Source organism: Misgurnus anguillicaudatus, chromosome 14, assembly GCF_027580225.2.
Source record: "Misgurnus anguillicaudatus chromosome 14, ASM2758022v2, whole genome shotgun sequence".
In the NCBI taxonomy this organism is placed as follows: Eukaryota; Metazoa; Chordata; class Actinopteri; order Cypriniformes; family Cobitidae; genus Misgurnus; species Misgurnus anguillicaudatus.
The window spans coordinates 1,295,903-1,311,647 of record NC_073350.2 but is presented as its reverse complement, the minus strand read 5'-3'; the positions used below and the strand labels follow the sequence as shown (position 1 = coordinate 1,311,647).

Genomic DNA, 15,745 nt, shown 5'->3' with positions numbered 1-15,745 from the left:
GGAAGATGCAAGTCCTTTGTCAAAAAGTGTCTGAAGGAACTGCAGGATGGTTGGTAAAGGGCAGCATGTTGGCTCCTGTCCCTGCGTTCGGCACCATTCAGAAAAATGTTTCCACCTGTTTGCGTAGAGGGCATTGGTGGAGGGTGCCCGAGAGCTGTTAATGGTGCTTACCACAGCTGGTTCACAGAGGCCTAGCAAAGGGTCTGGCCCTTCAGTGGCCAAACCCATAGCTGCAGTCGAGCTGGATCCGGGTGCCAGATCTGGCCACCCATTTGTGACAGCAAGTCCTTCCTCACTGGAAGGCACCAGGGTTCTCCGTGCAGTAGCCGCAGCAACATTGGAAACCAAACTCTCCCTGGCCACCGAGGAGCGATCATTAAAGTCTCGTGGTGTTCCACTATAATCCTGTGCAGGGTGGGCAGGATTAATGGTAGAGGGGGAAATGCATAAAGCCTTCGTCTCGGCCATGCATGTGCCAGTGCGTCCTGGCCTAGAGGGCTTGGTTCGGAGAGGCTGAACCAGAGGGGGCAGTGTGTTGAGTCCTGACTGGCGAAGAGGTCCACCTCTGCCCTGCCATAATGCTCCCAGATGGTCTGTACTACCGCTGGGTGGAGTCTCCATTCCCCTGGGTTGGGGTTCTGGCGGGACAGGAGATCTGCGGCTCTGTTGGAAATGCCTGGTAAATACATAGCCCGCAGACTGGCAAGGTGTTGATTGGCCCACGGCAAGAGCTGCTGGGCTATCTTCAAGCACTGCAGGGATCTGGTGCCTCCCTGGTGGTTGATGTAGTACACCACTGTTGTATTGTCTGTCCTCACCAGTACGTGTCTGCCTGCCACTTCCGGGAGAAAGTGTTGTAGGCCAAAAAATACTGCCTGTAGTTCCAACACATTTATGTGCTGTTGCTGCTGTAGCGGACTCCAGCAGCCTCTGACTGTCCTGCACTGCCAAACTGCACCCCATCCTTCTTGGGAAGCATCTGTGGTAATGACCTCCCTCCTGGAAGGGATAGAGCCTAAGGGAACCCCCTGCATCAGGTACTCCCTCATCCCCCATGGCCGGAGGAGCCGTCGGCAGCTGTGCGTGGCCCTCACTAGTCTGTGTACATGCCGTGCAGGATGAAGGTGGCGGTTGTTCAGCCACCTTTGAAATGGGCGTAGTGTTAAAAGCCCCAGTGGGACCAGAGATGAGGCAGCAGTGAGCATGCCCATTAACTGCTGGAATGTTCTTAGCGTCAGTAACCTGCCCCTTCTGAAGCGGCCAGCCAGCTGGCGGATATTGTGAACCCTTCTCTAGGAAGGGGTTGCTCTCATTGTCCGCAAATCTAACTGTATGCCCAAGAACACTGTCTCTTGGCTGGGTACCAAAGAGCTCTTCTGGTGGTTGACCTTGAGCCCCAGCTCTGAGACATTCGCAACCACTGCGGCAGCCTCCATGCGGGCCTGAGCCTCCGACTGTGAGCAGATCAGCCAATCGTCGAGGTAGGGTAGAATCCGCATGCCCCGTGCTTGTAATGGCCCCAACGCTGCTGCTATACACCTGGTGAACACACGCGGTGCTAGCGCTTTGCCAAATGGTAGGACGCAAAACTGGTATGCCTGTCCTTCGAAGGCAAACCGGAGAAACTGCCTGTGATGTGGTACAATCGGAACATGGAAATAAGCATCCTTTAGATCGATGGTTGTAAACCAGTCTCCCTCCTGAATGCTCTGGAGAACATCTACAGTGTGCAACATATGAAATTTTAGGACCTTGAGGTGGGTATTGAGAGGTCTTAGGTCTAGAATCGGTCGAAGACCGCCATCTTTCTTGGGAATTACGAAGTATGTTGAATAGAACCCACCGTCCTGTGTCTGGCTGTCGATTAATGTAATGGCCCCTTTTTCTAAGAGAGCGTTGATCTCTTGTCTTAGGGCTAGGGCCTTCCCTGGGTGGCTCACGATGGTGTCTTTGACCCCTCGGAATCTTGGCGGTCGTCGTTGAAATTGGATGCTGTAGCCCCTTGACAGAGTTGCCAACACCCAGGGGTCTGGTGTTATCGCTTTCCAGCGTTCGAGCTGCTGGCTGGAAAAACGTCCGACCGCCGGCGTTATGTTGTCACCGTCTGCCCGTCCGCCCTCTCTGGTCTCTAGAGGGGCGACGAGTCTCGGCTCTGTTATCCTGTGCAGAGCCGCGAGTCCTGGAAGTGGTAGGGCGACGAAACCCATCTGTGCGTCGTGACTCCTGACGGGTAACTGGCCACGATGCGAGTGCGGGCGGTGGCCCCCTCGAGGTTGGAGCCCTGTGTCTTAGCTGGCTCCCCCGGCGGAGACTGGCAAACTGTTGTCTTGCCTGTACTACCTGTGTGCTTCTATCCAGGGCCTGTTGTGCGGCCTGACCAAACAACTCCCCTGGGAGAACAGGGAGGGAGCGAAGGACTCTTCTGTCGGGCTCTGCCAGCGGGGACTGGGCTAGCCATATCTGGCGGCGGGCTAGGGTTAAATATGACATCAGTCTACCGAGTTCTCTGGTCATATAGGCGAGGGCCTGGAGTGACGTATCACACAGTTCCTGAGACGATGTCTGGTCCGTCCCTTGCAACGTCTCGGTAAGGGCCAGCATCAGGTGTGACATTGAATTCCCAATGTGTCCCATACGTGCTGCCATGTCATAGCTTCTTACAATTAAGTCATCCGTGACCCGGCACTGTGCACGGGGGCAACGGGCGTCAGGTCTTAAAGCTTCATTGGGTGATAGCACTAGTGCTGCTACTGGTGGTTCTATGTTCGGCATGTTCTGAAGACCATATGTGGGTGCGTCCTGCATGGCTGCCAGTACTCTGCAGTCCCTGGGGAGATGGGAAAGCCGTCTAGGGTCCGCCCAACATCTCTGCAGCTCTTCAATATACGGGGCTGAGGGTGGCATTACCCATGTGGAGGGCTGTGTGGACCCTCTAAAAAAAACATTTGGCTTGGGTACAGCTGCTGGTGCTGTATCCAGACCCAAACGGGCTAATGCGGCCTTTAAGACTGGCTGAACTGACGCTCGACCAGCCTCTGATGCCGCCGTTGTACTCTGACTTGTGACCTGGGAGCCAGTCTGAGAGTCATGTGAATGAGATGTGTGTGGCTCAGGTTCACCAAGCTCAAAACTCTCTGAGGCTCTGATGGATAGTTCGTCCTGCGCTTTGCCTGTTGATGACGATGATAGCGATGGCAGCTCAGCTTGCCTAGCTGGTGGGGTTTCAGCGAGAACGCTGCTGCCCTGTACACTCGGTGCTGGTGGCTACAAATTAGTTAGCAGAGCCTTAATTTGCTCGAACTCTGCGGCCATCTTATCTACCTTTAGAGCTAGGCCACCTTTCTGTTTCTTTCCTTTAGGGGCTGTGTGTGGCCCCGCCTTGGCGCTTGGTGGGTCTCCCGGCTAGTGCAGCCTCCTGCCCCCCTTTGCCATGGGAAGTACCGTGTTGCTGGTCCACCTGGGCTAGCCTGGCTGTCCGTACGGCTACACTTAGGCAAACACAGTTCATGCAGGCCTGTTCCGTTAACCCCTGCCTCAAATGTTCAATACCCAGGCAAGAGGGACATTCTGTGTGGCCGTCCTCTGGTTCGAGGGGGGCCTTACATCCCGCACGAGACGAATACATATGCAGCATATTGATTGCTGTTACACTTGGTCAGCTAGGCGGGACAACACCAGGCTGGTTAATTATACAATACAGTAGCCACCGGCGAGTACACCCTGGCTCTAAGTAGACTGCTGTACTGCTGCTTAAGTTAAAAAATAAAAATAATAAATAAATTAAACAAGACACTTAATAACAATGTGTAAACTATGTCAATAGATTATCTGTCAGAAATTTAGCGTTGTCTTATTTCATTGCGAAGATACGCTCTGATTTTAAACGTATACATAACAACTGAAATGGCGTGTTTGCCCGTAACTGAAAAAACAACTGTTCACGGCGAGAACACCGTTTGGCGACACACGTTGACAGCAGCCAAATGTACAACTAAATCTTAGCTAATGACTTACCTTAGATGAACCGGAGCTGACTGTGGAAAATAGTCACCCGCGAGTCCGCGGTGAGAAACGCCGCCACGCTGGGCTCAATATTCCCTCTGAGCGAGGCCACTCAGCGCCGGTTTTAAAAGAATTATGGCTAGACTAACGCAGTCTCTAGGAGGGTAAACAAATTGGTTACAGCTCCAACCTCTACGGGTAGCGAAACTTCAGCGTCAAACGCGAGAAGATGCAAGAGGTCACTTCCTGGGGGCACATCGATGACGTCAACCATGTCACAGGTGACTTTGTTGTTACTAATACTCGACCTGCACGTTCGTGTGATGGACATCCATGTGCTGTAAGCACCGCCTCTGGCGGTCAGAAGAAACGAAATAGAAGTATAATTTAAGATTATAAAATGTTAAACATGATGTTTAAAAGACAACACTGCACTAAAAAAGGTTTCAAGAGGAGGTAAAGGCTTTAGATAATAAATATGATTTTAACTCCTTTTTAAAAACAGACACTGACTTTACAGCCCTAGTTTGGTAGGGTAAAGAGTTCCACAGTTTCGGACCAATGACCGAGAAAGCCCGGTCCCCTCTAAGTTTTAGTCAAGACCTGGGGACAGATAGAAGCAGCTTATCAGAGGACCTAAGGGATCTGTTGGGACTGTGGTGCTTTAAAAGGTCAGAAAGATAAGAGGGTGCCAGCCCATTTAGAGATTTAAAAACCATCACTAAGCTTTTATACTCAATCTGAGAATGTACAGGCAGCCAGCTAAGAGAGCAAAGAATAGGGGTGATATGTTCATGTTTTTGTATGCCAGTCAACATCCTGGCTGCTTGTAATGGTTTTGTTCTGTGTTCTGTGTATTTTTGTATTTTGGACTTTTATTTTGATACCCTGCTCTGTTCTGACTTTTATTTTGATATTCATCATGCCATGTTTCAGTTCACACTTCCTGTCTGTTTTGTATATAAGTCACTTCCTGTATACCAGTTCAAGGCTGAATATTATACATAGTAAGCCTGTCTGTTACCTGTCTAAATACCTGTTACCTGAATTCTGTTTTGTTATCTGTTTAATCTGTTTCCTGGATCTGCCTGTTTTTTGACCTGTGCCTGTTACCTTGGATTTTGATTGTTACTCTGCCTGCCCTGAACCTAGCCTGATATTTGGATTCTGATTTTGGATTAACCCTTTGGATTTGTTTGCTGGCCCTTTTTGGGATTTTACATAATAAACACCTTTTGCACATGGATTCACCTCTCCTCTGCTTTCATTAAAGCACCGCGTTACAGAATATTCAGCCTTAACCCGGAATCTAGCGAAGGTTTGTAATCTCCCACCAGCATTATGAAACCTGTTTTTGCACTGCTTGCACTCCGTCAGAACCACCGGCCCATTGAGGATTTTGTAAGTGACTTTTTGGATTTAAGTAATCAAGTACATTATGATGAGGACACTTTAAAACCAATTTTCTACAATGCATTGGATGAATGGTTGCGCTTATGTATGCCACGTGATATGTCTGCCTGGTCCCTGGAGAGTTATATTGACTTTGCATTGCTGTTGTGTGGTTCTCCGTTCACTGTGGGTGTGGTGGATAATGAACCAGGGAATATTCACCACACACCTAGCCATGTTCTGCCCGTTCTGCCCAAACCTGTTAAAATCATGCCTGATAACAAAATGGCCGCCACCATGCTTGCTCCCAAAATGGCCGCCATCCTGCCTGTCCCTAAAATGGCCGCCACCCTGCCTGTTCCCAAAATGGCCGCCATCCTGCCTGTCTCTGCACCTGCACCTGTCTTCAAGAAAACCACCATCCTGCCTGTCCCGAAAACTGCCACCATTTTGCCTGTTTCTGCACCTGTTCAAGAGAGAGCTACCATCATTCCTGCACCTGTATTTCAGAGGGCCATCGTCACCACCACACCTGCACTTAGGAGAGCTGTTATTCACCCTGCACCTGCCGTGAAGATGGCCGCCATGCCTGAATCTTCCCCTGAGGTATGTCTCCTGGATTATAGACTCTCAGAATTTGCCATAGCCCTGTGGTGCGTTTTGTCTGCCGTTTGCTCTGGTATTTCCCATGTTCCTCAAGACCCTGAACCTGAACCCCTGGACTAATTTGATCTCATCTGATATGCTCGACTCATCTGATATGCTCGACTCATCTGATCTGCCCAACTCATCTGATCTGCTCGACTCATCTGATCTGCCTGACTCATCTGATCTGCCCGATTCATCTGTCCTGCCTGATTCACCTGTCCCGTCTGATTCGTCTCACTCACTTGATTCACATGATTCTTCTGGCTCAACTGGCTCGTCTGATTCACCTGGCTCAACTGACTATTCTGATTCATCTGGTCAACCATCTGGAACATCGCCACCCTGGGCTGTGGAAGCTTTCCCAAGTTTTTTTTTGGGGGGGTAGTACCCGGACACAGGAAGGAGGCAGAGGACACCGAGGCGGAGACCGAAGTGGACTCTGATCCCTCCTCTCCTTGTGTTACAGGTCTATCCCTACCTCATGACCTAGCTTCATGTTTACCCCTTGACCCAGGTCCAAGCCTGCCCCATGACCCAGGTCCAAGCCTGCCCCATGACCCAGGTCCAAGCCTGCCCCATGACCCAGGTCCAAGCCTGCCCCATGACCCAGGTCCAAGCCTGCCCCATGACCCAGGTCCAAGCCTGCCCCATGACCCAGGTCCAAGCCTGCCCCATGACCCAGGCCCGCATCTGCCCCATGACCCAGGCCCGCATCTGCCCCATGACCCAGGCCCGCATCTGCCCCACGACCCTGGACCATCCTGACCTTATGACCCAGGACCTCTCCTGAACTGCCCTGCCTTGCCAAGAGGTCCTGATCTATTTTGACTTAATGATTTGTTTGTTGGGCTCCGGGAGTCGCCCTTTAGAGGGGGGGTTCTGTAATGGTTTTGTTCTGTGTTCTGTGTATTTTTGTATTTTGGACTTTTATTTTGATACCCTGCTCTGTTCTGACTTTTATTTTGATATTCATCATGCCATGTTTCAGTTCACACTTCCTGTCTGTTTTGTATATAAGTCACTTCCTGTTCACCTGTTCCGGGCTGAATATTATACATAGTAAGCCTGTCTGTTACCTGTCTGATACCTGATACCTGTTACCTGAATTCTGTTTTTGTTATCTGTTTATCTGTTTAATCTGTTTCCTGGATTTGCCTGTTTTTTGACCTTTGCCTGTTACCTTGGATTTTGATTGTTACTCTGCCTGCCCTGAACCCTAGCCTGTATTTGGATTCTGATTTTGGATTAACCCTTTGGATTTGTTTGCTGACCCTTTTTGGGATTTTACATAATAAACACCTTTTGCACATGGATTCACCTCTCCTCTGCTTTCATTAAAGCACCGCGTTACACTGCTGGATTTTGAACAGCCTGCAGTCGTGATAATGCTGACTGACTTACTCCTATATAAAGTGAATTGCAGTACTCTAGTCGAGAAAAAATAAATGAATGAATAGTTTTTTCAAGATCTCTAGAAGATAAAAAGGATATGGCCTTTGCTAGGAGTCTCAGATGAAAAAAACAAGATTTTACGACAGCATTAATTTGCTTGTCGAACTTAAAAGCATTGTCAAAGTGACACACAAATTTCTTACCACTGGTTTGTAATACAATTCCAGTGGTCCCAAATTTACTGTGTTACTCTGCCCAAAAACAATGATTTCTGACTTATTTTCGTTCAGTTTTAAAAAGTTATGAGACATCCAAACCTTCATTTCCTCAAGACACTCAGTAGCAGCAGATTTAACATAATTAAAAGGTAAGTAAAACTGTGTATCATCCGCACAACAATGGAGATACATTATATTTTCTAAAAATCAACCCCAGAGGCAGCATGTAAATAGAGAAGAGCAATGGAGCAAGGACAGATCCTTGAGGGACCCCATATTTAACATGACCTTTAGAGGAGAAAGATTCCCCTATTTGTACAATAAAAGTCCTGTTTGACAGATAAGATTTGAACCACTGAAGGGCTTCTCCATGTATCCCAACGTAACTCTCAAGGCGGGAGATCAATATATTATGGTCAATGGTATCAAATGCTGCACTCAGATCTAATAAAATAGCAGAAACACCAGTATCAACAGTTAGTAAGATATCATTATACACTCGTAAAAGAGCTGTTTCTGTGCTGTGCTTGGCTCTGAAACCTGGCTGAAATACCTCAAGCAAAGAGTTTTTTTCTACAAATTTCTGTAGCTGGGACAGAACAACCTTTTCCAGAACTTTGGAGAAGAAAGGCAGATTTGAGATTGGTCTAAAGTTTGAACACACCATAGGATCCAGATTGGATTTTTTAATCAGAGGTTTAACTATTGCATGTTTAAAATAGTTTGGAACTAAACCCGACCTCAAGGAGCTATTTATTATGGCCAAGACACTCTGGCCAATGACAGGAAAGGCCTGCTTAAAAATACGGGTGGGAACAATATCCAGTGAGCAGGAGGTAAACTTCAAATTTTCAACAATGATCTTTAATGGTGTTAGAGATACAGGCTCAAATTGATTTAAAACAACTGAGCAGGTATATGGGGCAGAAAGATAGACAGGACGCTGAATAGAGGATCGTATCACATTAATTTTGTCCATAAAATAAGTAAAAAAATGTTCACAGTTTTGTGTGGTGGCAACTAAACAGTTAGAGACTGGAGGATTTACCACAGCATTTAGTGTGTCAAACAAAACTCTGGGTTTATGCTGGTTTGTCTCAATAAACTCAGAGAGATAGGTGGCCCTAGCTTGGAGTACACAGTTTTGGTAGTTGATTAATTAGTCCTTATAAATGTCATGTGAGATCTGAAGCTTGTCCTTCCTCCACCTGCGCTCCGCACGCCTGCAAGCCTGACGGAGAACATGAGTGGAGTCATTTAACAAGGGTTTTGATGCTGATTTAGCACACTTTTCTTTCAGGGGAGCAACAGAATCTAATATGTTGGTACATGAGGAGTTAAACTGGACCAGCAGCTCCTCCACATCCAATGTTGCAGATGGATCATCAACATGCAAAACACTAGGAACAGCATCCGAGTGCAAAAATCTCTTATCGTATCTGCATTTACTGTACGAAGTCGTCGACCAGCAACAGTTGATTTAACAGTGATAGAGGGTAAAGAAATAGCAAATATTACAGACTTATGGTCGGAAAACACAGTATCGGATATTTCATTGTCACATACAGAAAGGCCATATGATAAAACAAGATCCAAAGTGTGACCGAGTTTATGGGTTGGGACAGTCACGTGCTGAATTAGGTTAAAAGAATCCATTAAATTAAAAAAACTCCTTAACTAAGGAGTTTGTGGGACAACATACATGTATATTGAAGTCCCCAAGAATTAAAAGTCTGTCATATCTTGTCATAATCCCACCTAGAAATTCTGTGAAATGAGGTATAAAGTCTTTGTTGAACTTTGGAGGTCTGTAGACTAATGCACACAGCACAGGGTTTGCCTGGTCAAACTGTAATAACTGGAGTTCAAAGCTGGAATAAGCAGCAGCCGATTGTGACCGGCAGCCAAAATGATTCTTAAAAACCGATGCAATGCCTCCGCCCCGGCCGATGACACGGGGAGTGTTTAAAAAGGAGCAATGTGGTTGCACCAGTTCAGAGAAGGGGCTGTGATCCCCAGCATTTAGCCACGTCTCCGTCACAAATAGAAAGTCCAATCCATGTGAAATAAAAAAGTTATTAAGTATAACAGCCTTGTTTCGCGCTGATCTGGAATTTATAAGCCCCATCCTTACGACAGTAGGATAGCAAGCCGACCAAGAAACACGTCGTAAAGGCTGGAGATTTGAATAATCCACACCGCCACTGCGAAACCGCGGCAGGTGTATATGAGATGAGGCTGAGTTACAAGCGGGCACAACATGCCGAAGCCAGCGGCACCGTGTTACCGGGGTGCATCTGGTCAGACCGCAGTCCCGATCAAACCCACAGCCAGAGAGTCACAGCCAATGAGTCACAGCCAGCGACGCCAGGTGCAATTTCCATCTGACAAGCACGCCACCTCGCCTTACGCGCCTCCGACGTCGTTTTCTCCCAATAGACACACAAGGTAATTGACTTGGGTTTTCCGGGATAGATAGAGGGGGAGGAAAACTGGAAAATTTCCCCCCTAGGTCCGTTTTTAATCCAAAAACAACTGCGTCTCTAATTTCCAAAAGTGTTTTTTGTCATAGACAAGTAGTGAAAAGGCATGTTGAGAAAAAAGAGCTAAAATCACAAAAATAATTATAAAACACGACGATCGTAGATGGCAGGCCATGAACACCGGCGCCATCTTGGTATCAGTCTATGTAATCTCCTACATGAGAAAGAAAAGATACATGAGAATTTAAAATAACAATTAAAGAAAATAAATGTGATTTTAATAAAACAGTTTAAAATGTTAAAAAGAATAAAACAGAAGTAAAAGTGACTTGAGTTAAAAGTGCAGTCAGTGTGAAGCAGCACAGTGCTCATTCAGTAAATGCAGAGTTAAACAGATGTGTTTTTAATCTAGATTTAAAAGTGTTTACTGTTGAAGCACATCTGATCTCTTCTGGAAGTTGATTCCAGCTACAGGTGGCATAATAACTAAATGCTGACGCACATTGTTTTGAGTAAACCCTTGGTATTTCTAACTGACCGGATCCTAATGATCTGAGTAATCTGTTAGGTTTATATTCAGTTAGCATATCTGTCATGTATTTGGGTCCTAAGCCATGAAGTGATTTATAAATGAGTAACAATACTTTAAAGTCTATTCTAAATGTAACAGGAAGCCAGTGTAAGGACCTGAGGACTGGAGTAATGTGCTCAGATTTTTTGTTTCTGGTCAGAATTCTGGCAGCAGCGTTCTGTATGAGCTGCAGCTGTCTAATGTTCTTTTTGGGGATCCCCGTAAGGAGTCCATTGCAGTAATCCACCCTGCTGGTGATGAAAGCATGAACAAGTTTCTCTAAGTCCTGTCTTGAGACAAAACATCTAATTCTGGCAATATTTCTGAGATGGTAGTAAGCTGATTTGCTTATTGCTTTCACGTGACTACTGAAATTAAGGTCAGACTCTAAAATTACACCAAGATTTCTGACTTTATTTTGTGTCTTTAGACCCCTAGAGTCAAGTTATGTGTTAACTTTGAGAGTTTCATCTTTATTTCCAAATACAATGACTTCAGTTTTGACTTTGTTTAACTGGAGGAAGTTTTGACGCATCCAACAGTTAATTTCATCAATGCATTTACATAGAGCGTCAATGGGGCTGTAGTCATTGGGTGACAGGGCTAAGTATATCTGGGTGTCATCTGCATAGCTGTGGTAAGCAATTTGATTCTTTTTCATTATTTGACCAAGTGGGAGCATATACAAATTAAACAGAAGCGGTGCAAGAATTGAACCCTGTGGGACTCCACATGTCATGGATGTCGACTCAGATTTATGGTTACCTATTTTCACATAGTAACCTCTTCCTTGTAGGTATGTTTTAAACCATTTGAGGACCATCCCAGAGAGCCCTACCCAGTTTTCCAGTCTATGTAAGAGTATGGTGTGATCTACTGTGTCAAAGGCAGCACTAAGATCTAGTAGCACCAGCACTGATATTTTACCAAGTTTCAAGTTTCAAGTTTACTTTATTTATAAAGCACATTTAAAACAACAATAAATGCATGGATTACTATCTCAAAACTATTCCTGCTTAAGAATGGTTTAACTTTCGCTAATTTTCGGACTAATTGAGTTTTGGTCTCATTCAATTGTAGAAAGTTATTATTGAGCCATGCCTTCAGTTCTTGAAGGCAGTCCATCAGTAGATTTATGGCTGACTTATCATTGTGCTTAAAAGGTATATAAAGCTACATGTCGTCAGCATAGCAGTGATAAGACACTCCAAATCTTCTAAATATAGAGCCTATAGGTAACATATATATATTGAAAACAACAGCGGCGCTAAAGTTGACCCCTGAGGAACACCACATATCACCTGTGCTACGGTAGAGGAGTACTTTCCGATATTTACTGAGAAACTTCGGTTGGATAAGAAGGATCGAAACCAGTGAAGTACGGTGCCTCGTAAACCAACGTGTTTCTCTAAGCGCGACAAGAGGATACCATGATCAACAAAATCGAATGCTGAGCTCAGATCTAGCATTATTAAAGCCGTGGTGTTTCCAGCGTCCGTGGACATTAAAATATCATTAAAAACTTTCAAAAGTGCAGTCTCTGTGCTATGTAAGGTTTTAAAACCAGACTGAAAGATGTCTGAGATACCATTTGTATTCAGATAGTTATGTAGCTGCATGTATACAATTTTTTCTAAAATTTTTGAAAGAAACGGCAGATTGGAGATTGGTCGAAAATCAGAATAGACTGAAGGATCCGGCGAAGGCTTCTTCGGGATCGGTGAGACGGATGCTAATTTAAGGCAGTCTAAAACTGTCCCTTTCGTAAGACAGTTATTAATTATCGTTACTAGATCCGATCCAATGGTGTCAAAGATTTGTTTTACGAATCTTGAAGGCAAGACATCGTAAGGGGAAAAGGTGGATTTCAATTTTAGAGTGATTTCTTTACACGTCTGGAACGAGACTGGTTCAAATTCGCTCCAATGAGTAGTGAACAATACCGGGTCTGGAATAGAATTTGATGTTGCCGATAGTTGGACCCATGAGTTTTCCACTTTATTTAAAAAATATTTAAGAAAGTTTTCACATAGTGAGAAAGAGACTTCTGGGAATGTCTGGGTCGTAGGATTTAAGGAATCTATCGTTGCAAATACAATTCTAGAACAATAGAAGTTTTTAGCTATGATGTCTGATAAATATTTCGTCCTTGCAGTCTTTGCCGCCTTCTGAAAATTATGTAATGAGGTCTTCAGCATTTCATATGATATCTGTAGCCCATCTTTCTTCCACTTTCGTTACACTGACGACATTTCTGTCTGAGTTCCCGAATATCATTATTTATCCATGGTTGTGGTTTACTTTTCCGGTTAACTAGCTTTTGAGGTGCAATTACTTCTAGAATATTATGGCATCTGTTATTAAACATTTGCACTTGATCATCAACACTCAAATGGGATAAAACAGAGTCCGATATTAGGGGCTGATATTCTTCTAGATACATATTGGAAAATGCATTATGGGATTGTGTAGTCAGAGTACGAGACCAACATGCCTGAGGTGGTTTAATAACTGATATAGAGGGGAGAATAGTAGAGAATAGCACCGGTTTATGATCGGAAAAGGAAAAGTCACTGATGACAACATCAGAGACAGAGAAACCAAAAGTCATTATCAGATCTAAAGTATTTCCAAGATAATGAGTAGGACCATTTACCCATTGTACAAAATTTAGTGAAGATATAAGATTTGAGTAGTCATTTGCTAAAGCATTAGCTGCACAACCCACATGAATATTAAAACCAAAATACAATCATATTCAGTCAGAAATTCTCCCAAAAATTCTGCAAATTCGTCAATAAAATTGTTATTTGGTCCAGGTGGTCGATATATTAGCATGAACAGTACAGGGTTTGAAGAATTCAAATGAATCAGCTGAACCTCAAAACGTCTCAGGTTACGTATGTAACCCTGGTTCCCTGAGAAGGGAACGAGACGCTGCGTCGCCATAGCAACGCTTTGGGGAACGCCTCGGCGTGACTAATCTGAAGCACGTGTAAAACATAAACAATGATGAGATAATTGTATACTGACCGTGATGCCGTGCGGACCAGGGGTATAAGAAGGCATCCTACACAAACACACTCGCTACCCAGTGCCGAAGCAAGTGCCTGCAGGGATGCAGGGAGTATGGCATGGAGACGCAGCGTCTCGTTCCCTTCTCAGGGAACCAGGGTTACATACGTAACCTGAGACGTTCCCTTTCGAGGAACTCGAGCTGCGTCGCCATAGCAACGCTTTGGGGAACGAGATGCCCACGCTTGGTTAATGGCGGCTGCCTGTCGTACTACGCACTGAAAGGGAAGCAGGCACCATGAATGAGGTGTGAGCTGCTTTGCTTTAATAAGAAAGTGAGTGCCACGAACGAAGACGTTACCCGCCTCAGCAGCTGAGGGTCTCGAATCGTAACACACAAAATCTGACTTATGGCGCACCAGCGGCCGATCAGGAGAATAAATGCTGTGCACAGCTGTACAAGCAACACACAGCATAGACACAACTTCACTGTTTGACTCATCGAACAATGACAAACAGCTCATGCAGGCTGTGACAGGCAGATACACATACATAGTCTACACATACAGGTGTAAAAAACGTAGGTATATATAATACCTCCATACTGTAAAAAGAGGAGGCTTCACGTGGAAACTGCACGTTTAGCCTTAAACAGTAGGCGGATTATGAAGAGGATCCAACGGAGACAGACAGCTGAAAATATATGGCTCTCACGCAGGGCGCCTTCCCGATCCGGCGAGAGAGAGACTTCACGTGCAGGCGGAGATACTGCCGCCTGCACGAAATCATATGGCGACTCCCACGAGCGCAACCGCCGCTGAAAAGCGGGATCGCAACCGCGAGCCCAAGCTTCCTAGAGAGTGAGAGACAGATGTCACGGGTGTAGGCGGGGATACCGCCGCCTGCACGCACGAGTGCAGTCACCGCTCTGCCTCGACAGAAGCGGGACCGGATCCGCGAGCCTGAGATATCCTTCTCTAAACGCGAAGCTGGAGCGCAACACGTGCACGGGAATGATCACAGTGCACACAGCCAATATCCTCAAAAACCAACTGTGCGTGCTGCGCTCGAAGACACATATACATGTGTATCCTTGTCTGTGATATCGCGCTGACAGGAAGATACACATACTTGAACTTCTTGAACATACTTCAGATTTATGCAAACATACACGTAGTCACTTGCTGAGGCACTAAAAGCGAGTGTGTTTGTGTAGGATGCCTTCTTATACCCCTGGGCCGCACGGCATCACGGTCAGTATACAATTATCTCATCATTGTTTATGTTTTACACGTGCTTCAGATTAGTCACGCCGAGGCGTTCCCCAAAGCGTTGCTATGGCGACGCAGCTCGAGTTCCTTGAAAGGGAACTAGTTGGACTAGTCGTATTCAATTGTTTACATTGCCAGTCCTTTTTAAAAATAGTCACAAGACCTCCTCCACGTCCTGCAGGGCGAGGAGTATTAAAAAATTCAAAATTAGGAGGCACAAGTTCCGAAAAGGGACTTAAATCCCCGGATTTCACCCCTGACTCAGTCACAAAGAAAAATTCTAATTCATTTGACGTGGTGAAATTGTTGCAGATAAAAGTTTTGTTTACCAGGGAGCGAGCATTGACTAATGCTTACCAGAATCAGAGTTTAAGCGAATATCATTATGAGCACTGTCTCTGTGCTGTGATGCTGACGGAAACCAGATTGAAAGTTGTCCAGATAGCCATTTGAGTTTAAGAATTTGTTCAGCTGATTGAAAACAACCTTATCAACGATCTTGATTATAAACAGAAGATTTGAGATAGGTCTGTAGTTGCTATGGTTTTGTCTAGGTTACTCTTTTTTAGGAGAGGCTTAACAACTGCTGTTTTAATGACTCTGGAAAAGTGCCTGTGATCAGAGAGGTGTTTACTATTTTTAAGAGGTCAGTTTCTAAGCAGTTAAGTACCTTTTTGAGAAAAGATGTGGGGAGAGTGTCAAGGCTGCAAGTTGATGCTTTAAGATGTTGTACTGTTTCTTCCAAGGTTTTTA

General features: G+C 45.4%; 1 protein-coding gene across 1 annotated transcript; it reads right to left on the bottom strand.

Annotated features, from left to right (window-relative positions):
- Window positions 1-40: 40 nt before the first annotated feature.
- Window positions 41-4,276, bottom strand: LOC141369571 (uncharacterized). Its single transcript, XM_073876464.1, has 4 exons — window positions 4,184-4,276; window positions 2,341-3,264; window positions 1,365-2,234; window positions 41-1,292 (listed from the first exon to the last, which is right to left on the bottom strand). Exons 1-4 carry the CDS (start codon window positions 4,274-4,276, stop codon window positions 192-194), a joined length of 2,988 nt encoding a protein of 995 aa, XP_073732565.1. The 3' UTR covers window positions 41-191.
- Between the last annotated feature and the right edge of the window lie 11,469 nt (window positions 4,277-15,745).

What these genes read in the sequence shown, in the direction of transcription:
- LOC141369571 (XM_073876464.1), bottom strand. Translation starts at nt 4,276, where the DNA reads ATGGTTGACGTCATCGATGTGCCCCCAGGAAGTGACCTCTTGCATCTT. An exon ending in TACCCGTAGAGGTTGGAGCT is followed by an intron (nt 3,265 to 4,183) that starts GTAACCAATTTG and finishes ACTAATTTGTAG; the next exon opens with CCACCAGCACCGAGTGTACA. An exon ending in ACCACCAGAAGAGCTCTTTG is followed by an intron (nt 1,293 to 1,364) that starts GTACCCAGCCAA and finishes ACCCCTTCCTAG; the next exon opens with AGAAGGGTTCACAATATCCG.